We start from the raw sequence: 25071 nt of genomic DNA on the forward strand, positions 1-25071 counted from the left end.
TCAACATCGGCTCCTTTTTATTCAGGAAGCATACACTAAGTCTTTTTATACATTTTTTTTACATTCCAGTAATAAGCGAAAATAGCAGTTTTAAGTATATTACAAAGTTGGCTTTTTAGGCTTAACAAGCTTTTTGAGAGAGGAACCAGCCAACTGACCTTTTCATCTAAGCACCAATGGGATCCTCAGTCTTTTACCAAGCTCTACCACAGCTGTGGTTGTCTTGGATGTGCTGTATATCCAAAACGTGTGAAAGCTAAAATGGAGAGTTGCTGTGAGTCTCTCTGCAAGGCACCAAGAACAAACAGTTCAAGCTTCCTTTCTCCAGACTGAGGCAGTTTTTGAAACTTTTCAGTGCTCTCTCAAGTAACGCTCTCTCAGTGTGAAGATTAGTATTTGTTAAAACTCATATCACAAGATACAGTAAATTACTTCCAATATTCTGGAAATCACATGGTTGAAGTTATAAATAAATGAACACAAATACTTTAAGAAAATCTTACATCACTTAGTTGGTAAGGACATTTACACATACAGCACAATTTACTGTTAAACATTCTATAACTGGCTTCACACAAAGATGAAAATAGATAATACAAAATAATCTGACATTTTTAATGTCTGGAAATAAAACTAGTCTTATGGCAGTTCATATCAACTTTACATATTGTTGCAGATTGCTGTGCTATGCCTTTTAAAATGAGAATTTCTTTACCAGGGTGAAATTCCACTTGGATGTATTCTTGCTTGAACAAACTACTAAATTCCGAGGGACACAGCAATATCAAAGACACAACAGTAAACTGCACAATATTATCTGCTGGGTTAAGCTAATACAAGTGGACAGAACTCTTCAGATTCCAATATCTAATAAAGCACTACATGAAATGAACAAGATGAAACACCTTAAGAATGAATATATGCTCTGCAACCAGACATGTAGCATTTCTTTCACTCATAAATCTGCCTCATTAGGCATTTACAAAATAAATTAGTAAGCTTTCAATTTGCTTGAGGCATAACAAGCTCATAATGCCCCACTTGGCCTTCCTGTTTGAGTTGATCTAATAGGTCTTCCTTCCGTCTTTTTCGACCTACCACCAGGTATCTATCATGGCCCACCCCATGAGACTTACTCTTAAGACCATACTTCTGGGCAATCTGGTGAATCTGCTTCCGCTCATCATTTGTCAGTTCTGTAGAGAAAGTCAAATCTGTGTGGCTTTCAGAGCGGGCATAGTTTCTGATGATCTGTTCAATATCTCTTTTGGCAATTTTATTGACCCTCTCTACGTCGAGGCCAAGACCTTCCCGTTTATGCTGCTCTTTGACGGAGATAGGCTCCCGTATCCCCTCACCAGATTTACCTAAACCACCACCCGTCCAACCCATCTTTCTCAGGAGCTGATTTCCTATGTTATCTTCTTTGATCTGCTGCTTGTAAGCTTCCTCTGCCGAGCGGCCCTGAATTTCATTTCTTGAAATCACATCTTCAACGGTTCCTTTCTTCAAGTTGTTAATGACAGTTGGCTGGGTCTTTTTGAGGGTTTTCACAGCTTCCCCGGCTGCTTCATATTTGACAGTTTTCTTGACGCCAACAGCTTCTGCAATTACTTCACTCTCGAGGATCACCTTGCATTTCCAGCGGAGGCCTGTCATCCTTTCATACACATATTCAACTGTCATTCGGTTAAACTGTGCTGTGTCATTCAGTGTGCACACAGGGTTTGATGAATTCTCATAAACGACAAGATCCTTTATGTCTTTCTTCTTCCCAGACCCTCTGGGTGAAGAGCCTGCATGGCACTGGGAACTTTTGACAGATGGGTAAGTGGGTTGTGTTTTCTGAAGAATTTTCAAAGCCTCATCAGCAGCTGCATGCTTGCTTGTTTTCTTGGTTCCATAACCTTCAGCCAAGCAATGATCTTGCAAAAACACTTGACAACGCCATGTGCGATTGGGCATCATCTCATATTTGTATTCAACAGACATTTTGTTGAATGAGGCAGAGTTGTTAAGAATACCAATTGCATCGTTTGCGTTTTCTGTAATGACAAAATTCGTCCAGTGTTTGGCAGAAGCATTAAAAATCGGCTGCCCAGAAGCATCTTTACCCAGCACTACCAGGTCTTCTGGTGGTTTCAGAGCTGGGGGAAATTCATAGGAAAGCATGCCAATCTGACACACCACAAGGTCCTCTCCGATTGTGTGCTTGAATTTCCGCCGAACAACTCTAACCTCAATTCGTTTCTGCAAGAGTTTTACAGCTAGCTCAGTAGCTCGATCCCTGGACCCATTCTTGCTGCCAGCATAACCTGTAGTTAAGTAGATATTTTGGCATCTAACTTCACAAGCATAGCCATCTGTTAGAAGTTTTTTATTTTTGGGGATGTCAGCAGGAGGGATTTCCTTCAAAGGAGCATAGATGTACTCAGGATTTGTCTTACAAGCCTGAATGCAACGTGTCAACATATAGGTGTAATTAATCTTATCAGATCCAGAAGTCATCTCCGGATTGGACAGGTTCTTCCAGATAGTTGCTGTTAATTTTTCAATAAAATACTGCTTCTCAGCTACCACTGACTCAGGAAATGTCTGTGATGGTGAAGGCTCAGGAGCTGACTGAGAGTTTGCCTGCTGTGCTGTGCTGCTTGGAGCAGGATTGCCACTGTCAAAACCCATGCTGGTTGTTACAGGCTGGTCTTTTGTGAAAATAAATCCTGATGAGTCACAATACTGAGAATTCCCATCTTGTACATTGAAAGAGTCTTGAGTGTAATCTTGGTAGGTGTCTCTTGGCATGCTGGCAAACTGTGTTTGTTCATTTACCTCTTTTGTTTGAGGGTCATAAGGATCTTCCTGTCTTTCATCATTTGAACTACTAGCTACAAAATGTACAGGCTCAAAACGAGGTCTCGTATGGTATTTGGAACCGGCTTGCTTTTTAGGAGGATTTTGACCTATAGAATGGGTGAAATTTACAATTCATTAAAATGGGAATATTTTCAAAAATCAAGCAGGAAAATCAGTACCAACCATATTATTTGCAAAGTGCCTTGTTGGTGCAAGATATGGCCCATTACAAAAACTTCAAGTAATCTGGGTGAATGGACTCAAGTACCAAGAGGTTGATTCCAACATAAGGAGGGATGCTCCCTATACTTCCATATGTAAGAGAAGATTCTTGAGAGAACATATACAACTGTCTCAATTACATAATTTACTGTGACTCCTGGCTGGTAGATCCCTTTATACAAAATGACCTAAAAACAGAAGGATACTGGAAGCATGTTCCAATACAATCTCATGCCACCTATGCTGAACAGCTCACTTAAGGGGTGCAAATCCAATAGATGGCTCTAATGCAAGAGACGATGAGCAGAACAGTTAAAATGCCTTACTCGTTCATATCACCAGCAGTGACTGTAATGGTGCTTTACATAGTTGTGACAAAAATTCAAGTAAAACCATTTACCAATCTTTCTCAAAGGTTTTCAACTTTAAAACCTTAGTTCTGGCCTATTGTGCATAAAAAGGTGTTCACTGTATTTTATTTCTAGGATAACAGGTGAAAACTAATGATATATGAGGATTACCAAACTTAAAGCTATGATCTTTGTAAACTGTAACAGACAGAACTCTTTGTAAGCTGTAACAGATCCCAGAGCTTCCTCCTTATAACATTTCTCAGTAAAAAGCTGCTCATTTCAGGACCCATCCAAGACTTAGTTACTCAGATGCTGAAATGACTACAGTATAAGGTTGTTCTACTCAGAAGAAGGCTCCCGGTCACAGATTTCGAGACTAGCACTGTAACATTCTCTTTAGGATTCTCAGTTTTCAGTTCCACTTAACTTCTTCAAAAAATATATACATAAGTAAAAATTAAAATTCCTCTACTTATAAGAACCAGTGTTACTCAAAAATCATACACCACACTAACACCAGTTTTTAAAAACAGCCATATTGTCTCCCTAATCCCACCTTGTAGAAACAAGTCTACTCACCATCACATGTTGAGAGGTGACGCTTCTGACCTTTGGAAGGTTTAGGCAGCACTAGATCATATGAAGGCATCTCCCCAATATCAATCCCTTCAGCCATTTGTAGAATTTTTTCCATTAAGCGTGGGCTGTACCTATTTAAAATAATATATTTGGTGATTAAAACTGGTAAGGATGTAGTTCTCTTTTTTGCAAAGCTCCTAAATGAGGCAGGCTTATTATACCTCTGACAGGACTTTGCCAACAGGGTATCTCGGATATAAAACGAAAGAATCAGCCCTAAATTATTTCTCTTTCAAATGAGTCACTAAGGAATCAAGATATTTCAGTCTAAGACAAGACATAGAAAATACAAAATCAAGAAATTTAGGCAAACAGCTTATCTTCAGTTTGAATTTAAAAATCAGAATGAGGCCCTGGTGCGAAGGCATAGTGGTTAAAGTCCTTGCCTTGCACGCACCAGCATCCCATATGGTCACCGGTTCTAATCCTGGCAGCCCTGCTTCCCATCCAGCTCCCTGCTTGTGGCCTGGAAAAGCAGTCAAGGATGGCCCAAAGCCTTGGGACCCTGCACCAATGCGGGAGACCCGGAAGAGCTCCTGGCTCCTGGCTTTGGATTGGTTCAGCTCCAGCCATTGCGGTCACTTGAGGAGTGAACCATCAGACGGAAGATCTTCCTCTCTGTCTCTCTTCCTCTCTGTATATCCGCCTTTCCAATAAAAATAAATAAATCTTTATTTAAAAAATCAGGATGAAATCATGATTTCTCTTTCCCTTTCATACAGATACAATATGTAAATAAATTATATTTTTAATACAAGTACTAACAGCATTAAGAGTTGTCAGATGGGGACAATGTTATGGCATAGTGGGTAAAGCCATCTCCTGCATCGCCAGCATTTCCCTTATGGGCCAGCTGGTTCTGTATGCCAGATGTATTACTGCTGATCCAGCTCCCTGCTAATGGCATAGGAAGGCAGCAGAAGATAGCTCAAGTATTAGGGCCCCTGCCATCCAAAACTGTGGGCAACCCAGATGGAGTTCCAAGTTCCTGGCTTCAGTACAATCCAGCCTTGGCTGTTGTGTTCACTTGGAAACCAGCAAATGGAAGATCAGTCTCTCTCACTCTCTAAGTCTGACTTGAAATACAATCTTAAAAAGAGTTGCTGGATCACTGACATTCAGGCTGTGTGCTCTATTGTGTCTCATGAAAAGTAATCAGGGTCCTTAGAAATGGCTGGACTGAGTCAGGGGACAAGAAATGTTTAAGATGAGGATGGACAGTGCACCCATCAGACGCCGGGCTTTGCCCGCTGGTCACCCGCCAATGAGCTCTGGGGGACTTGGGGGTGACAAAATATAGCCTAGGGATATCCATGGATACGGACACCATATGTGTAAGTGAGGAATGAATCCTGAGGGACACTCAACAACAGGGCCACTGCACTTGCCGGTAAGTGAGGGACTGAGACCTAGTGGTTTGGAGGGCAGAGACCAGAAGATCTGAATGGATCAGACTGATTCACCAGTCCACATGGGAGTCCTGAGATGGGCTTATTAACGCAAAGCATCGCTGACCACCACATGCCACTCCACACAAAAGCTAGGGCTGGGGCCTGTCTAGCAGAGCTAAATCCCAGTATCTGACTGCCAGAACATGGGACAGGTCACATTAGGAAGGGCCATGACACTAACGCACGTGAGAGCACCAGGTCCAGAGGCAGATTCTGTGGGGGATAAGTGGGCCCAACCTTGAAGAAATACAAGTCCCACTGGTTAGCTCAAGAGTTGGATTTGTGATGGGCTGAAGTAGGTGTGAACAGGGAACCTGCCAGCACTCACTGGTATTGGGGCTGATCTAGGCTGGGCAGGACCAAGCTGTAGCACAGGGTGAGGGGCAGTCCGGCCCGAAACATCCAAAGCTCATACAAAGGCCAAGATGGAGGGGCAGGTTATGCTGGGCAAGGGTCTAGCATCTGCTGGAGCATGGGAGATCTGGGTCTGGAAGTGGGCCGAGTGGGGGACCTGGAAAACTTCCCTACGGGGTCATAGCTGCCACTGGTGAGCATGTGTTCCAGGCCTAGGAGTCGGGCAGGTTGGGCAAACTAGCCCCATCTGCTGGCAAGTGTATGGGTTGGTTTTAGAAGGGGGCGGACCGGGCAAGGCCAAGCAAACCTTAGCCCACTGGCGAGTGCAGAATCCAGGCTGCAGCACAGGTCCTGCTGGGCTAGGCTATAACACCTACTGGTTTATATGCGCCAGGGATGGGAGCAGACTGAGCAGGGTCAGGTGCCAGCACATGCCAGTGAGTTGGGACTGGGGGCTGGCTACATCAGGCCAGTTTGCAACATCTGAAGGCAAAGGTTAAGACAGATGAGGGGCTATGCCAAGCTGGATCAGAGCAACCACTGGCACGCGCGAGATCTGGGGATGGGAACAGGCCTGGTTGGGGAGCAAAGTGGACGCCCTGAGCGGGCTGTGATTCCCATTGGTGAGCATGAGGGCTAGGGTGGGGGCTGCGGTCAGGTTTGGATATGGCTGCAGGATCCCTCATCATGGATATGGGCTGGGTCTGGGATGTACCGGACTGGGCTAGAATCCAGCATCAACTGGTACTCGTGAGAACCAGGGTAGGTATAGGATGGGGTAGGCCTGGTCTCTGCCCCCGCTGAGCCATGTATGAGCTGAGTCTGGGTATGGATCAGGCTTGGCTGAGCTGTAGCACCCAACAAGAGCCAGAATGGGTGAGGGCCAGTGAGGAAAGGCCACTGTTCCTGCTACGACAGGAGGTAGACTAAGTAGGGCTTGCCCATGGACCCACTGGTGTGAGTGAGATCTGGTATGGGGAGAGGTCCTGATGGAGGAGATGGGGGAACTCCTCTGTTGGGACACACTCACTGCAGGTAAATGCAAGAACCAATAAAGGGAACAGCCCAGACCAGGCCAAAATACAGTACCCACACCAGCACACATTTGGCACAGGTCGGGAGCAGGCCAGGCTGGGTCAGTCCTTATCACCTGCTGGTGAATCTGTGAGCCAGAATGGAGTGTGGGTAGGGCTGGGTCAGGACACAATACTAGCCAGTCCACATTAGGGCCAGGACTGGGGATTGGCAGGGCTGGGCTAGGCTGTAGTCCCCACCAGCGTGAGTTGGAATTGGGGGTTGGCCAGGCATGGCCAGGCTACAACACTCACTGGCAAATGCCGTGGTGAGGTGGGTTGTGCCAGACTGGGCTGCAGCACCCAACCAGCACATGTGAAACCCAGGGGGAAGTGGGGTCGGATCCAGTGGGTGGGGGAGGCTGCGTGGGTCCCCCTACTGGGCTACTACTCCCACTGGTGAGCATGAGAGCTGGAATAGGGGCAGACCAGGCCAGGCAAGGCCACACCCAATGGCCTACATGTGAGCTAGATCACGGAAAAGCTGACTGTACTTTCTGGTACATGCATGAGCCAATGTGGGTGTGGGTGGGCTGGACTTTGCCGCAGCATCAGCTGGCAGCTGCAGGCATGGCGGGCAAATTCTGTCAGGCACAGGCATGTCTAGGCAGATGGTGGCACCTGGTGGCACCAGTGTGGACTGGATAGTGGGGCTGGTTGGGATGAACTGGGCTTCAATGCCCATTAACATGTACAAGAGCTGAAGGGGTTGTGGGACAGATAGGACCAGTCTTGGCAAGCATGGGAACCAGGGCAGGGGGCGGGCCTGGCGAGGATTATTGCGGGTTGCTCCAACTAGCTGGCAGCTCCCACTGATTTGTGTGAAGGCCAAGTATTTGGTGGGCAGTATCGAGCTGGACTGCAACACTCATTGGTGTGTATAAAACACAGGGCTGGAGACAGAACTGACCCAGCAATTGCAACTACCAGGTGTGTGCGTAGGCCAATTTGGGTGATTGATTGTGCCAGACCCTGTACTGGCAAACACACATAAGAATCAGGTCTGGGATGGCCTCAGATGAGGTTTCTTTGGTGATTCCCTACCAACTGAATTGCTGGACACAAAACCCCAACTATGGAGAGAATTGCAGGTTCCATGGGCTGACTGTGGAATGCATGTGTCAGAACTGGCCCTACTCAGTGGCTCAGAGGGAGCAGTGGACAGTATATCCAAATGTACATGGAGGATATGGCAGTACATTGGAACCTCCAGAGGACACCTGGTACCATGGCAGAGGACAGAGGACAGAATAAATTGATCAACCGCCCCAGCCAAACGTTGGCAGTGAATATCTGGGCAGACGGAGACTCTAGTGTAGACGATAGCAGCCAGTTGATTCTGGATTTTATCATGCTTGGAATGGCAAGCAATTCAGGACTGTTGTACTATCAAAACCTCTTGAAGACTTCATGGCATTGTAAATTTCTATTTTTCTTCCTGTTGTTGATTTTGTATTTTCATTTAAGGGGATGTACAGTAACTGTGTAATGGAGACTATCATATCCAGATGTGAGGATACAATGCAGTATGCATCTCTACTTCCAGATCATAGATGGACTTCCAATGAAACTGTTAACTATATTTTGACAATAGGATGCTGGACTCTCTGCCATTGTCCATGCCCGCAATGACGGACATATGACTGTTTATGAAGAACTATACTATAGTAATAATATGGGAGAACTCAGTGGTGGTGGGGATTTGAGGTGGGGGTAAGGCAAATCCCAAAGCCTATGGATCTGTATATAAAATAATAAAAAAAATTTTAAAAATGTTTAAGATGGAGCAGGCAGTGTGTCACAGGTTAAGCAACCACCTGCAATGCCAGCATCCTATGAGCAATAGTTCAAGTCCTAGCCACTCACTCCACTTCCCACCTTACTCTCTGTTACTGTACCTGGGAAAGCAGAGGAAAATGGCCCAAGTGCTTGGGCCTCTTACGCCTTTTGTTCGTTTGCATTTCTGCCTATATGTACTCATTTTAACCAGCATTATTAGTTAATTTGAATTGAATTGCTTTTGCATCTTTGGACATGAACCAATGCTCATATGATATCCTGATGCTTGCAAGGTGAGGATTTAGCCATTAAGCCATCATCTTGGGCCTGATATCCTTTTTAAAAAATTTGTTTGAAATGGAGAGAGACAGAATTCTTAGAACCTGATTTCAAGCATGGTATACAATGAAGATGATATGTCATATACTGTGCATGACTGATTCATATAAGGGTTTCTTTGATTCACTCACTTTTCTACCAGGTTTTTCCCAGCACTGGTAATTATTATTCCCACTTGATATTCCCTAATGATTACATTTGCCACAAAATGCAATATTGTGCATTAAAAGTAAGTCTTTGCATAGGTTGCCAATAAGCCATAACTGCTGTCCTGTATTAGTAAATTCTTTTTTTAGAGGTTTATAGATTTTATTGGAAAGTCTGATTTATAGAGAGAAGGAAAGACAGAGAAAGATCTTCCATCCGCTGGTTCCCTCTCCAAGTAGCTGCAATGGCTGGGATTGAGCTGATCCGAAGCCAGGAGCCAGAAGCTTCTGAGCCTTCCACCCAGGTACAGGGTCCCAAGGTTTTGTGCCATCTTTACTGCTTTTTCAGACCACAAGCAGGGAGCTGGATGGGAAGTGGAGCAGCCGCGATACCAACCAGTTACCATATGGGATCCGGGCGCATGCAGGGCAAGGACTTTAGCCACTAGGCTATTGCACCAGGTCCTGTTAGTAAATTCTAATACCAAAGAAGCTCAACAATTTTGAAACACAATGGAAATGACCACAGTACCCTACACTTGCCTACTCAAAGAACACGGCAAAAATTAATTAAGAGTCACTAAAAAGATCATCTGGATTTCATCATTTAATAAAAATTATCCACTGAGGAATTATCCAGTGATAAAGATGTGTCCACAAATTTGAAATTAGCCAAAGCAGAAGGGTTTTCACTACTGTTTTCCATGGTATATACATTTTATAGTATATTAAAAATAACATTAACTCCAGAAATTTTAGATCATGTATGTTGATTTGCAAACTGACAAGATTTTTGTTGTTGTTGGCTTTTTCTCTCTTTTTTTTTAAAGATTTATTTTTATTGGGAAGGCAGCACTACAGAGAGAAAACCGACTGAGTCACACATCTTACATCTACTGGTTCATTTCCCAAGTAGCCACAATGCTCAGAGCTAGGTCGATTTTAAGCCAGGAGTCTCCTCCGGGTATCCCATGTGAATGCAGAATGCAGGGACCCTAGCACTCAGTCATCCTCCACTGCTTTTCGAGGTCATAAGCAGGGAGCTGGACTGTGACTGGAGCAGTCAGGACTTGAATCGAAGCCCACATGCAATGCTGATGCTGCAGGCAAAGCTTACTGTCCTACGTGGGTATAGAATCCCAAAGTCTTGGGCCACCTACTGAGCTGGATGGGAAACGGAGCAGCCAAGACTTGAACTATTTGGGTAGTGTACCATCGGACAGACAATTCTGTCTTTTTCTCAGTAATTCTGCCTTTCAAATAAATAAAATCTTTTTAAAACTGGAAGCCCATGGGCTTGCACAGACAGTAAAGCTGCCACCTGCAATGCTGGCATCCTTTATGAACACTGGTTTTTGAGTCCCAGCTGTTCCACTTCCGATCTGGCTCTTTGTTAAAGGCCTGGGAAAAGCACGGGAAGATGGCCCAAGTGTCTGGACTCCAGCCATGCACATGAGAATATAGGATGAAGCTCCTGGTTCCTGGCTTTGGTTTGGTCAAGCTTTGCCCATTGTGGCCCTCTGGGAAGAAGACCAGTGGATCGTAGATCTCTCTGTATCTCTCCCTCTCCTCTCTGAATTCTTTCAAAATCAATAAATAAATCTTAAGGGAAAAAAGAAATATCCCCAGCTGTAGACCCTAAACAAGTACCTAAACAAGTGTTACACTGCTGGAAAAAAAGCAGCCAGTAGTTGGTGGGCATTCTGGGCCTGGTTAATGCAAACTCTGCGTTAATATATCAGTGTACCAGCATAATTCACTATTGCATTTTTTTTATTTGGAAGATTTAGGGGGATGGGTTGTGACTGCCCCTGTATCACTGTGGGCACATTCCAGCTGGGGCTGCCTCACCGTATCACTGCCACCACATGTATGACAGGGGGCTGTGTATTGCTAGGGATGAGGGGACTGATAATAGGTCAGAACGGGGCCTCAGGTGAGGTTTCTTGTGGATTCTCCAACTTGACCACTGAGCTCAATTCTCTCAGGGAAAAAGATCACACAGGACATGTTGTCCAATATTGGAGCACATGTTGCAGGACTTGGCCACCTCAGTTGCTGACCCTTATCAAAGAACAGAGAGCACACCCAGATTAACACAAAGGCAAGACAGTCAGTTCATCTAAGCCAATAAAAGACTTTGAGTGGGCCCGGCACAGTGGCCTAGTGGCTAAAGTCCTCGCGTTGAAGGCGCTGGGATCCCATATGGGTGCTGGTTCTACTCCTGGCAGCCCCGCTTCCCATCCAGCTCCCTACTTGTGGTCTGGGAAAGCAGTCGAGGATGGCCCCAAAGCCTTGGGATCCTGCACCCGCGTGGGAGACCTGGAAGAAGTTCCTGGCTCTTGGCCTTGAATTGGCTTAGCTGTGGTCATTGCAGCCACTTGGGGAGTGAACTAGTGAACAGAAGATCTTTCTCTATCTCTCTAATAAAAATAAATAAATATTTAAAAGAAAATAAAAATAAGATTAAAAATTTTAAAAAGAAAAAAGGATTGGAAAACTAAACATTTCAGTTAATCATTCTTTGTTATATATATATATATATATATATATATATATATATATATACACATTATCTTTAATTTTAACTAAAATATTGCCCAGTTTTTTAGGTATTCGTGTAAAGTTATTTAAGTGCTTGCAGATAAAGTTGATTACAAGACTGTACTAGGAGTAGTCATTTAGCATGGTGGTTAAGAGGTTGCTTGGACACCCAAATCCCATACCTGTGTGAACAGGTTCAAGTCCTGGCTCTGCTTCCCACTCCAGCTTCCTGCTAATGCTCCCCCTGAAAGGTGGCAGGTGATGGTTCAAGTACTTGCTACTCATGTTGGAGATCCAGACCAAGTTCCTGGATGGCTTCAATCTGGTCTAGCCCTGGCTGTTGTAGACATTTGGGGAGTGAATCAACAGATGGAAGATCTTACTATGTTTGAAATAAATGAACAACTTTAAAAAAAGAGAATGACTAAATTTTATTAGTCACAAGAAACTTCTTACAGAAAAAAAAAATGCCTTAATAGGTTGTTCAATTTAATAAGAAATTAAGGGGAAATAACATCAGCTATTTGAACTCCCTGGTTGCCTGGACAATGAGAGGAAAATGATCATAAAGCATACTGAAAAATATTGCTTTACTTCAGCCTGGTTCAACAATATCAGCATTATCTGGCAACTTGTTAGAAATGCAAATTTTGGAGAGACCAGTGTTGTAGCAGCATGGAGTTAGCTGCTGCCTGCAACATCAGCATCCCATGTGTGCCTATTCAAGTTGCAGCTGCTCCATTTCCGACCCAGCTCCCTGCTTAGTGCCTCGTAAAGCAGCATAGGATGGCCCAAGTCCTTGGGCTCCTATCACCCACATGGGAGACCTGATAAAATTCCTGATAAAATTCGGCCTGGTCCAGCCCTGGTGGCCATTTGGAGAGTGAACCAACAGATGAAATATCTTTTTCTCCCTTCACACTGTTAAAAAAAAAAAGGCAAACAGTGTAATTCCACCTCTGAATTAGAAACCCTGGAGCAGGAGTGGCACTGAGGTACAGTGGGTTAACCTGCCACTTAGCTCACCAGCATTGCACACTGGAGTTCTAGTTCAAATCCACCTGCTCTGCTTACAATCCAGCTTCCTGCTAATACGCCTGGGAAAGCAGTAAGTAGTCCAAGTGGACCCTGTATCCAAGTAGGAGACCCAGATTTCTAGGCTCCTGGTTTCAGCCTTGCCCAATCCCAGCTATTGCAGCCATTTACAGAGTGAAGCCCCCTTTTCTCCATAAATAATAAATAAATCTTAAAAAAGAGAAAGAGAAGAATTAATTAATTAATTCCAGGGGCTGATGTCACCATGGCAACAGGCTAATTCTCCACCTTCAAGCACCAGCATCCTATAGGGGCGCTGGTTTGTGTCCTGACTGCTCCACTTTCCACCCAGCTCCCTATTTATGGCCTAGGAAAACAGTAGAGGGTGGCCTGTACCCATGTGAGAGACCTGGTAGAAGCTCCTGGCTCTGGATCAGTTCTTCTCTAGTCTTCTCTAGTGGCTGTGGCCGTTTGGGGAGTGAGCCAGCAGATGGAAGCTCTTTGTCTCTCCTTCTCTCTGTAAATCTGTCTTCCCAATGAAAGCAAATAAATCTTAAAAAAAAAAAAAAAACCAAAAAACTAAATAGAGGCAGGATGCAGAAATTTGTGTCCTCACAGATGATTCTGATACATGCTAAAGCACCACAGGCACAAGAATGAAGAAGATATTAAAATTTATCCCATGCAAATCACCTCTATCAACAAAAGGAATGTAATCCTTGCTTGCTGGAGTTTCCACTTTTTCTTTTCAGAATTATGAATTTGTCAGACATCCTTGACTTAGGAGTTTATTTCAGTCCCAAGAAAAATCAAACACAAAATGTCCTGCCAGAAGGGAAATTTTGTGCTTTCTCTTTCTGTTACTGTTCACAACTTGTTCTGTCAAGTGATGAACTTTGAACAACCAAATGGCCATTTCACTTTAGAAAGTGCTGCTTTCACTTGAGCAAAGCATGTTCTGCCGAAGAACACAAAAGCTCAAGCAGTATCAATGCTAACATCAAGTACCAGCATATAGCAGAGTTTGCCCACTTGAACATAAGAGCTAACTTAAACTCTTTCCAACCTGAAAGACTATACTCGGGTTCCAGCTTCCACGATTCTTTTTCAGCCTTTAGGATATCAGATACAATGCAAGTCTTATTTTTAAAAATAATATTTATTTTTTGAAAGTCAGAGTTATAGAGAGAGGTGAGGTATTCCACCTGCTGCTTCCTTCCCCAAATGGCTGCAACAGCCAGAGCTGGGCCAGACTGAAACCAGGAGCTTCATGTAGGTCTCCTATGTGGGTGTCCAGGGCAAAAACTTGAGCCATGCTCCACTGCCTTCCCCAATGCATTAGTAGAGAACTGGACTGGAAGTGGAAGAGCCATGTCAGGAACCAGTGCCTGTGTAGGATGCCAATGATACAGGTAGTGGCGGCTTCACCGCCACAACTCAGGCCAAGCATTACTTTTCAGTTAAGCTGATAATGCTATTGCAAATGTAACATTTTAGCACACTTGCCACATGTGGATGTACCCATGTGCACATATACAAGACATCCTGCACGTTTATGTTTTCAATACTGTCACTGGCCTGGTTTGTTTTGAATGCCCTGGTTCAATACCAGGCTGTTCTTGCCGGGGAATCCTGAGACCTAATAATGTGGCTTGGGTGAGTTACTTGCCGTCACTCCCAGGCCATGCTCCTCAACTATGGCAGCTGTCTTTGCAGAAATAGCAGCAGCTTGGCCATCAGAATGTCAGTCCTTGCCTGAACTGTGGGACCTTGAACAAGTTACTTAATTTCTTGCCCTCCACTGATTCAGCTGTCAAACCGAGATGCATATAATCCCAGTGGTTGTTGAATTAACTGAGATCATAAATATTTAAAAATGAACTGTACATTCGAAAGCTGTCTGCATCCACTCAATTCACATTGACTGACTGAGCAGTCACGATGGCACTGGGGCTTCCATTCTTCTGGGACTGTAGAGTGTACTATTAATGTTCAAGCTGCCTATGCTCCAATTAATTTTTCTTTCTTTCTTTTTTTTTTAAGGAATCCTATTCTCTACATCCTTCTGTGAAGGTACCTTTTTTTTCCCCCTGCAACTATGACACTGTTAAGTGAAGCTCAATTAGATTTCCCTAACTTGACTAATTATTGAGGCTTCCCTAGTTCTTCTAGTGAAACAAATCATTATCTGTGAAGGCAGAAGCTACTAAGTCTTACAGCAAACAGCAGCAATAAATTCCTGTGATGAAAGCACAGTAGCACCCCAGATGTCCCGTTCAACTATTAAGGATGCCAGTGGACAATTCTATTTTTCTGGATCTGCTAGTCATTCCTGGTTGAATCTGATCTGATCAGTTTCCAGAATTTTTGAGCCTTCCTCATGAAAAACTGACTGTGAGGCAGGAATGTCCAATCAAGAAGCTTTCCTGTTTGTCAAAGGAACGGTTAGTCTAATATAAGGCTGGTTTAGGGGTTGCGAAGGACAAAAGTCCAAGAAGTCTGTACGAAGCAAAAAAACAAGCAAAACAAAAACCCCTGCGTTGGAACCATACCGCAGTCTCCACTGAATGCAAAAAGCTTCCAGAGAAGCCTGCTCAGACTGCGAACAGGAAGAAAACATATACTCCGCTCCCACCCAAAAAAAACTTACCAGAAGCAAATGTTAACCCTCCTTATCCCATTTAAGGTAGAAAGAGGACAAGCCACTTGTCCTGTAAATGTACACATGTCTTTGTTTCAGTCCAGGCACATTATGCGCAAATCCACAAGCTAGCTGCCGCTGCGGCTACCAGACCTAATACACACTACCTTCTCAGGAAAAAAGACAGTAACGCTCGGCTGGGGGAGGAGAGTCGGCAAGCAAAGAGGACTGGTGTTTCATGTCACAAGGATGCTAGAAGAGAGGGTGGCCAAGAGAGCAAGGTTCCAGCCGTGGGATCCTTTCCACCGACCCCCTGTCTCCCCGTAGCCCCAACAGTTGAGTATTCTCTGCAGATACCGCATCCTTGGAAGGTCTTATGCGGGTCCAAGGTGCAGCTATTCATTTCCCACAGCCTCCAATACCACCACCAACCACAATGTGACCACCTCTCACTCATCCTCTTCCAGGCGCTGTTCCAGCTGTATCCCTGGTCCTGGAGGCGCCGCTGATCCCTGCAGCCTGGTGGTTGCTCTACGCTGTGCCACCAGGGCCAGCTACTGCACAGCCAGGCTCACTGAGATGCGGCCGATGTTTCTCCCGCGCCTCCATAACTCCAGGCTCCAGCCCATCACTCGCCTCCAGAGGCAGCCCGTATCCCGATCACCACCACCACCACCATCATCATCATCATCATCATCACCTCTGTCTCTAACCCGACCTCCTTCAAGCAAGCTCTCACCTTCCCTTCCACCCTCCCCTCGGACGCCCTTTTCTCACCTGCAACCCAGGAAAACGTGGTTGGTCCAAGCGGCGGAGAGAGCGAGGAGCTGGTCCAGAGCGGCCCCGGGATAGCTGTGCAGGTGCCGGCAGATGAAGGTGCGCCGCAGAGCCCACTGCCAGTCACTTTCGTGGCTATAGCGCCACTGCTCCAGCACTGGCTCAGGCGGGGGCGGCGGGAGGGGCGGCAGCGGCGGCGGCGGGAGGGGGGGCAACGGCGGCGGCGACAGGAAGTCGCCCCCCAACAACAGACGTCCTCCAGCCATGTTCTCCGCCCCCAAGGCAGGGATCCCTCCTCACTGCTCCCCTCGCCTCCCCACCAGGGACGAAGGCGACTACCGATAGCAAGTCAGCGACTCGGCGGGAACAGGAGTGCGGTGAGAGGGGCGCGGCGGAGCGGGAGGACCAACTCTCGGGGGACTGGAGTGTGTGCGTGGGGGGCGACCGTCCGTTGAAAGGAACAGGAGAGCGCGAGCTCACGTCGCGCTGCCCGAACAGACGCCCGCTGTGCTCCTCCAACTCGTGGACGCGCAGGACTGCCCGCGCTGCACTTGCGCGAGCCGGCGAGCCCAGAGCCAGGTCCCGCGCCCCGCACTGCACGCGCCGCTGCCGCACGCACTGCGCGTGGTCCAGGGAAAGAGCCACCGGCACGCTCAGCTCCCCTTCCTCTGGGCTCCTAGCCTACCTACCCGCGTGCCGCCCCGAGCTGGCCAGGCCAGTACGCATGCGCCGCCGCTGTTCCCTAACTTCGAAATCCCGTCGCAGAATCTCGCGCGACCTACTTTTCCCTTTCTCTGACAGCTACCGGCTTTTGACGCAAGGTGGTGACAAGCGGAAGGCGGGGACTAAAGGAAAGGGAGTGAAGAAGGTTCTTTGAGGTTCTAAAACATGACTCCGTTAAATCCCCGAAGGGTGCCTTCGGGTGATGGTAGAAGTAACTGCCCTGACGCTTTTCCCTGGACTTCAGAGCGGTACGACGCGGAGGCCGTGTACTCTCAAAGGGCTTTAGATTTGGAACGGATTTTACTTTTTTTTTTTTTTAAATGTCAACTCTCCTTAGCGCCTCCCTGCTGCATCCCCCCTCCCCAGGACAGCTTGCAAAGCTCTGTGTGTCCTGCATTATTAGCTTTGAAGCTTATTAAGAAAACCTGGTAAAACTGAGAAACACCTGCAATAAAACCATCTGCAGTGCCTCTGCCCAAGTCCAGCACTAGTATCATCCACACTCCATTCGGAGAGCGGAAAAGTGGACGTCCATGTTCACAGTTTTGATGACGAATGCAAAGTCTATTTTACGTCTTCGTTTAACGTGTAAAAATATTACAAAATGCAAGCATACAAAAAGGACCTAGAGGGGATTGAACGGTTCATGGCAGGACCGGAGTTATGCTTAAGCCACCCTTGTGGTGCTGGTTCATGCCCCGGCGACTCCACTTTGGATCCAGCTCCCTGTTAATGGCCTGGGAAAAGCAGTAGTCTCACGTGGGAGACTTGAATGTAGTTTGGGGCTCCTGATTTTGGCCTGGGCCACTCTCAGAGAGTGGCCATTTGGGCAGTGAGCTAACCGAGGGAAAGTCCCGCTGCTGTCTCGCCTTCTCTCTGTGGAACTCTGCCTTTCAAGTGCAAATAATAAATGTTAACCATTGCACAGCAGCAAATGGCTAAATTATTCTGCACCCAAGATTTCTCTCCACTCTGAATTTGCTCCAGTGTCCCTTGGCAATTCCTATGTACAATCTGCGCCATTTAGTCAGTGTCAGTGGGCACTTTGCACCTGCTACCTGCTCATGATAGTAAGCATACAAAAGGAAAATAAATTGGGCTTTTTCTTTCTTGATAACAAGCTTGGTGGGGAGAACCAGTCGTGTACAAAAACTTGTGCCACCAGCAGCAGGACCCCTGCATGAGATGGCTTGGACTCATCACCCTCTTTTACCCTTGAATGACATATTTCTAACTCTATGACACATATGTAGGGCTACAGGGACCTGAGAACAACAAAAGACAATAGCACTTGCCACCCATTCATTGTTATTCATTTTCTCTCTCTCTCTCTCTCTCTCTCTCTCTCTCTCTCTCTCTCTCTCTCTGCCTAGGCATTCATGTTTAAAGTTCCGTCCATCTGTGAACTATTAAGTCCAAGAATAAAACACTAAGGAAGTAAGTTTACAGGACATAAATGGAAATCATGATGGTATCATGTAGAAAAATAAGAGTAGGAAGAAAACGTGGCTTGCTGAAGGCTATACAGATAGTTGCTGGCAATAATGAGAACAAAATGTAGCTCATCTGACTCCGCATCCTGTGTTACTCCAGTCATTTCTCAATGTATCACCTTGGCGATACAATTTGTCATTGTATCGCCACCATGTATCACCTCTTGGCCTTGTTTTTTTTTTATTAGTTGAATTTTTTTTTTTTAGCAGAAGACCTTCAATTTATTTTTATTTTGGCATAGTTACGCAGAGAAGACAGAGAGATTTTCTGTCTGCTGCTTCATTCCCCAACTGGTGGCAACAGCCGGAGCTGATCCGAAGCCAGGAGCCTAGAGCTTTTTCTGGGTCTCCCATGTGGGTGCAGGGTCCCAAGGCTTTAGGCTGTCCTCTACTACTTTCCCAGGCCACAAGCAGGGAGCTGGATGGTAAATAGGACAGCCAGAGCTCCAACCAGAATCAATGTGACATGCTGCCCCCGCCTCCTCCCCACTCCCCTTTTTTTTCCTTAAGAGTTTGACTATCTTCCCCGCACTGGAATGTCGATTCCACGAAAGCAGGGAATTCATCTGCCTTGCTCTTAGCACTTACACTTTGCTCCTAAAGGGACCACATAAATGTTTGTTCAATGAAGAAGGCTACTCTCATTGTCACAATCTAGCAAAATTCATTTTCTTGGAGCCTACATCTTAAAATGATTTGTTAGGGGCTGGCACCACAGCAGGCTAACCTCCGCCTGTGGTGACAGCATCCCATATGGATGCCAGTTCGAGTCCTGGCTGCTCCACTTCCCATACAGCTTCCTGCTTATGGCCTAGGAAAGCAGTGGAGGATGGCTGAAGTCCTTTGGTCCCTGAACACATGTGGGAGACACAGCAGAAACTCATGACTCCTGTCTCAGACTGACCCAGCTCTGGCCACTGCAGCCATTTGAGGAGTGGACCAGTGGATGGAAAATCTTTTCTCTTTCTTTCCCTTCCCTTCCTTATGTAATTCTGCCTTTCAAATAAATAAATATGTTAGAAACCCGGATATGTTGTTTTGTAATTGAATTAATTTAAGCTGATTGAATGTGTACTCTCCCACATTTGGATTTTGAACTTAAATGGCCAATATAATGGTATTAACAAATGGTTAGAACACAAGGGCTCCTCTTTCCTCAAAGGCTTCGGGTCCCTCTAAAAGAAGGTTCACACAGCACTCTGTTGCTTGTGTTCCTGATGTATGCCATGCAAAGCCATGGAAATCCTCCCTCCCAAAGGATGCAACAGCACAGTGAATAAGACTCACAGAGAGTAACCCCCCTTGCCTAACATCACATCTTCCAGCATCTTTACATTGGACTTCATTCACAGCCTCCAGAACTGTGAGAAACCAATTTCTGTTCTTTAGAAATTTTCCAGCCTCAGGCATTTTGTTATAGCAGCACAAAGAGAATAAGACATAGCCTAAAGTGCCAAACTTTATCAAAAGCAGCATTATGATGAATACATCTTTCTGAGAAAATGGTCTTAGAAAAAAGAAAAACTACTTTCTCTCAGCTTGGATTAAGCTTTGTCTATCATACAGAAGTGAAGAATTTTAACCTGATGTGTGAACCTGGATTACAAAATTAAAAATAATGAAATTGATATAAGAAGCCATTTATTCTGGAACAGCCATACTGGTTTCCATTTCTCTCTTTCTTTATGGAATAAACAAATGTCATCGGTAGAAAACAACAACAACAAAAGCATCATTCTCCATGATCTTTCCTTGATAATCCTGATTTTAAAAAATCTTTTGCATTACACTACAATGAAATTTTTAATTTTTAATTTTTTTATTTGAAAGATGCAGTTACATAGACAAAAGGAGAGAGAGAGAGAGATCTTCCATTTGCTGGTTTACTCCCCCAAATAGCCTCAACAGCCACAGCTGAGCTGTTTCAAAGCTGGGAATCAGGAGTTTCTTCTAGGTCTCCCATGTGGGTGTAGGAGATCAAGGACTTGGGCCATCCTTTATTGCTTTCCCAGGCCATAAGCAAGAAGCTGGATGGAAAGTGGAGCAGCTGGGATGCAAGCCAGTGCCCATATGAAATCCTGGTGCCTCAGGCAGAGGCTTAGCTGACCATGCTACCATGCTGGTCCCTACAATAAGATTTTAAAAGTAGGGGAAGCTGAATTTGGGGTACATGGGTCCTCTTTGTGTCACTTTATACTTTTTGTTTTGTTAAGTTAAAAATATTATGAAATTCAATATTAAAAAAATTCTTTGGGGTGTGCATTTAGCTGAAAATTTAAGGTAATTATTTGCATAGCCATGTCCCACATTTTAATATCTGAATTCAATTTCCAGCCCCAGCTTCTGACTCTAGCTCCCTGTTAATTCACATCCTGGGAAGCAGCAGGTGATTGCTAAGTAGCTAGTTCCTGTCATCCAAGTAGTTAGTTCCTGTCATCCTGACTTTGGCCTGGCCCAGTCCTGGCTATTACAGGTATTTGGGGGTGTGAACCAGCAGGTGGGAGTGCTCTATCTCTTTTTCTCTATATAGCTGTCGCATCTGTTTCTGTTTCTCTGTTTTCTCTCTCTTCTCTGCATCTGTTTCTCTAAATAAATAAATAGTTTAAAAAATTGTTCAGCCAACTGGGAAAGCAGGTGAAGTCAGCCCAAACCTGAATTCCATGGGATACCTAGAGGAAGTTCCTGGCTGCTGGTTTTGAATCAGCGCAGCACTGGCCGTGGCAGTCACTTGGGGAGTGAATCATCGGAGGGAAGATCTTCCTCTCTGTCTCTCCTCCTCTCTGTATATCTGACTTTGCAATAAAAATAAATTTAAAAAATTGTTCAGCCAAACAGTTGGTGTTGTGATGCATTGTGGTAATCTGCCAGTGGCATTCCCACATAGGGATCATTTCAAGTCCTGGATGCTCCACTTCTGATCTGGTTTCCTGCTAATGCACAAGGGAAAGCAGCAGAAGGAAGGCCAGGTACTTGCATTCCTACACCCAATTGAGACATCAGATGGTGTTCCAGGCTGCTGGCTTTGATCTAGTCCAGCCTTGGCTATTACAGTGATTTGGTGGTGAACCAGCAGTTGAAAGACTCTCTCTCCCCCCACCTCTCCCTGTTTCTCTGTCATTCTATATTTCAAACAAATAAATAAATATCCTTAAGAAAAAAAAGATTGTTTATGGGACCATGCACGAGGCTTAATTGGTTAATCCTCCCCTTGCATGTGCCAGGATCCTCTATGGGCACTGGTTCCTGTCCTAACTACTCCATTTCCTGTACAACTCCCTGCTTATGGCACACGCTGGGATCTCATATGGGCACCAGTTCATGTCCTGGCTGTTCTTCTTCACATTCAGCTCCCTGATTATGGCCTGGGAAAGCACAGTAGGATGACCCAAAGCCTTGGGATCCTGCACCCATGTGGGAGACCTGGAAGAAGCTCCTGGCTCCTGACTTCGGATCGGTGCAGCTCTGGCCATTGCAGCCATTTGGAGAGTGAACCAGCAGATGGAAGACCTTTCTCTTTGTCTCTGCTTCTCTCCGTAAATCTGCATTTCCGATAAAAATAAATAAATCTTAAAAACAGATTGTTCAATGGCTGGTGCCGTGGCATATAATGCTAATCCTCTGCCTGCAGACACCAACATCTCATATAGGCACTTGTTTGAATCCTGACTGCTTCACTTTGATCCAGCTTTCTGCTAATGGACTGGAGAAGCAGCGAATAATGTCCCAAGTCCTTAGAACCCTGCACCCATATAGAAGACCTAGAAGAAATTCCTGGCTCCCAGCTTCAGACTAGTCTGACTCTGGCTGTGGCAGCCATTTGGAAGATCTCTTTCTGGCTCTGCTTCTTTCTGATATTCTACCTTTCAAATGAAAATAAATTAAAAAAAAAAACTGTTCAGCCAACCACTATCAGCACATTCCTTTTTCACAAGTCATAGATGATTACCCAATGAACAGGAGATGAAATCTAAGAGGAAATAGATGATGATGTGAGAAAAGTTTGAGGAGAGGGATAGGAGTGAGAGATGATAAAGGCAGCCATTGGGACACTAAAATAATCTAGAAACCATCCATTATCATCCATTCTCTCCCTGCTCCATTGCCATTCTCATTGTGTAACATAGGCACATGCCTTTAGCCTTTTAGTCTCCTTCCCTTCCGCTCTCTCTCTCTCTCTCTCTAAATTTTCTGAATTTCTTTCCATGATCTTTCCTATAGAGAAGTCTGTAAGTGATGTGAGAGAATAGTTTGACCTTGACGGAACTCCTCTCCTGTTGACTATCCTAGAAATTAGGTCACCGAAAGCTCTTGACCAGATTATTCTGTGTCGCAGTGCACTGTTGAATGTTTACTAACAGGTTAAAAACAATAGCCGGGAGGTGAGCAGTGACTCAGAAGCTGCTGGGGAAGTTTGCATTCTTAATAACAGTGCCTATGTTGGAGTCCTGGCTCCATTTCCAATTCTAGTTCCTTGCTAAGGCACATTCTGGGAGGGAGCAGTGACGCTGCCACCCCTGCAAGAAACCTGGATGGAGCTCCTGGCTCCTGCCTTCAGCCTGCCTGCTGTGAGCATTTGGGGAGAGAGTTAGTGGATGGGAGTAAATGTTTCCTCTCTATCTCAAGTAAATTTAAACAAATTTAAAGAAATTACTGGCCAAATCTGGATAATCTGAGAACCAAATATCATTTAGGACAGTAAGGAATGGTAAGCCATTGAGGAAGTGGGAAACTGTACATCTATAGTGTTGCTAAGTGGATAAAGAAACAAGTGATAGAACAGGGAGACCCTTTGCTTAGGGTAGAATATCATGTGCTGACTTGCAAATGTGAAGGGACTGCTGGAGTTGCAAAACTATCATTTGTAGGTTAATTCAGGTAAGAATTAGCAATAGCTAATGTAGGGGGAAGTTGCTGATGAGAAATAATATAGTTGCACATACCTATATGCTTCTCCCCACAGCTCACTTATTAATACCAAAGAAGAAAGAGAAACTCAGGAATTCAGCCTCTAGGTCTCAATGCTACCTGTTTTAATTTTAATTTTATTTTTAATATTGTTTCCTCACTAACACTGTCCTATTTAAACACACAGTTCAGGTCCCAGTTGCTCTGCTTCTGATCCAGCTGCCTGTTGATATACCTAGAAAGGCAGTAGAGGATGGCTCCTAGCTTTGGCTTCCTGCAGCCTTGGCTGTTATGGACATTTGGAGAAGTCTCTCTCTCTCTCCCTATCACTCTATCTCTAGTAAATGGACATTTTTAAAAAATTCAATCATGAAAGACAAAGGCTGTTCCAAATTAAAGAAGACTAAAAAGAAAGAACACTACGCAAGATCCTGGGATAGATCTTATGCTGAAAGAAAAAAATGTCATAAGGGTATTATCCAATGATGCAAGAACATGAACCTTATTGAAGTTAATAGTGTCTGTGGTTATGTAAAAGAATATATTATGTCTATACATGCATGAGTTTGTAAATACATATTTATATATAAAAGGAGGGAGAGAGAGTGCACAGAATGAAAACAAAGCAGATTATTGGGGCAAAACATTATCAGTTGGTTAATAAGGGTCAGGTATGCAAATGTGGCAGGTATTGTGGCACTATGGATTACCCTGCTGCTTGAGATGCCCCCACCCTATATCAGAATACCACTTCCACTTTTTTAAAGGTTTATTTATTTTTATTGGAAAGTCAGATATACAGAGAGGAGGAGATATAGAGAGGAAGATTTTTCATCCAATGATTCACTCCCCAAGTGGCTGCAACAGCTGTACCTGTGCTGTGGCCGCAATGGGCAGAGCTGAGCCGAGCTGAAGCCAGGAGCCACAGCCTCTTCTGGGTGTCCCATGTGGGTGCAGAGCCCCAAGGCTGGATTTGAGCCAGCACTCTGATATGGAACTCTAGCAACACAAGAGACAACTTATCCTAATGTAGCACAGCATTGGCCAATGGCTTTTGTGCTCTCATTCCAGCTGCCTGTTACTGTGCACACCAAATGTCTGCAGATGATGACTCCAGGATCCAGAGCCCTGCCATCTAGGTGGGAGACCTAATGAAGCTCCTGGTTCTCGCCCTGACTCTTTTGCAGGCTTTTGGGGAGTGAGCCAGTGGAAGGAAGATTACTCTCCATCTCTAAAAATTTCAAGTAAAATGAGAACAAATAAATACATTATTTTTAGTGAAAGGCTTCAAGGAGTTCTGGGGCTGAACCTTGAAAGAAAGGGAGCTTTCTAAAAGCCAAGTGAAAAAAGAGGTAACTTTGGGGCTGTCATGATGGTACAGGTGACTAATTCTCCATCTGCAAATGCCTGCATCCCACATGGGCACTGGTTCTACTCCCAGCTTCTCTACTTCTGATCCAGCTCCCTACCTATGGCCTGCTATAACAGCAGATGATTGCCCATGTCCTTGGGACCCTGCACTCATGTTGGGGACCTGGAAGAAGCTCCTGGCTTAAGATCAGTTCAGCTCTGGCTGTTGCAGTCATTTGGGGAGTGAACCAGTAGATGGAGGATAGTTTTCCTCTGTAAATCTGCCTTTCCAATAAAAACAAATTTGAAAAGAATAAGAAGGAACACAAAACCAGAAATGGCTACTGATGGAAGGTGGAAAAATGTTATGAAATGCTACTGTTTCCATGCAGAA

The 25071-nt window shown here is 45.0% G+C and overlaps 1 protein-coding gene across 1 annotated transcript; it reads right to left on the reverse strand.

Annotated features, from left to right (window-relative positions):
- NKRF (NFKB repressing factor) lies at window positions 1-16954 on the reverse strand. Its single transcript, XM_004587641.3, has 3 exons — window positions 16207-16954; window positions 4008-4138; window positions 1-2960 (listed from the first exon to the last, which is right to left on the reverse strand). Exons 1-3 carry the CDS (start codon window positions 16470-16472, stop codon window positions 1003-1005), a joined length of 2355 nt encoding a protein of 784 aa, XP_004587698.3. The 5' UTR covers window positions 16473-16954; the 3' UTR covers window positions 1-1002.
- Between the last annotated feature and the right edge of the window lie 8117 nt (window positions 16955-25071).

This window comes from Ochotona princeps, chromosome X (genome assembly GCF_030435755.1).
Source record: "Ochotona princeps isolate mOchPri1 chromosome X, mOchPri1.hap1, whole genome shotgun sequence".
Taxonomy (NCBI): domain Eukaryota; kingdom Metazoa; phylum Chordata; class Mammalia; order Lagomorpha; family Ochotonidae; genus Ochotona; species Ochotona princeps.

Excerpts from the sequence above, each read along its gene's own strand:
- NKRF (XM_004587641.3), bottom strand. The coding sequence starts at position 16,472 with ATGGCTGGAGGACGTCTGTTGTTGGGGGGCGACTTCCTGTCGCCGCCG. Across the intron at positions 4,139-16,206 it reads CACGTTTTCCTGGGTTGCAG|GTACAGCCCACGCTTAATGG; the intron begins GTGAGAAAAGGG and ends TATTTTAAATAG. Across the intron at positions 2,961-4,007 it reads TCACCTCTCAACATGTGATG|GTCAAAATCCTCCTAAAAAG; the intron begins GTGAGTAGACTT and ends CCCATTCTATAG.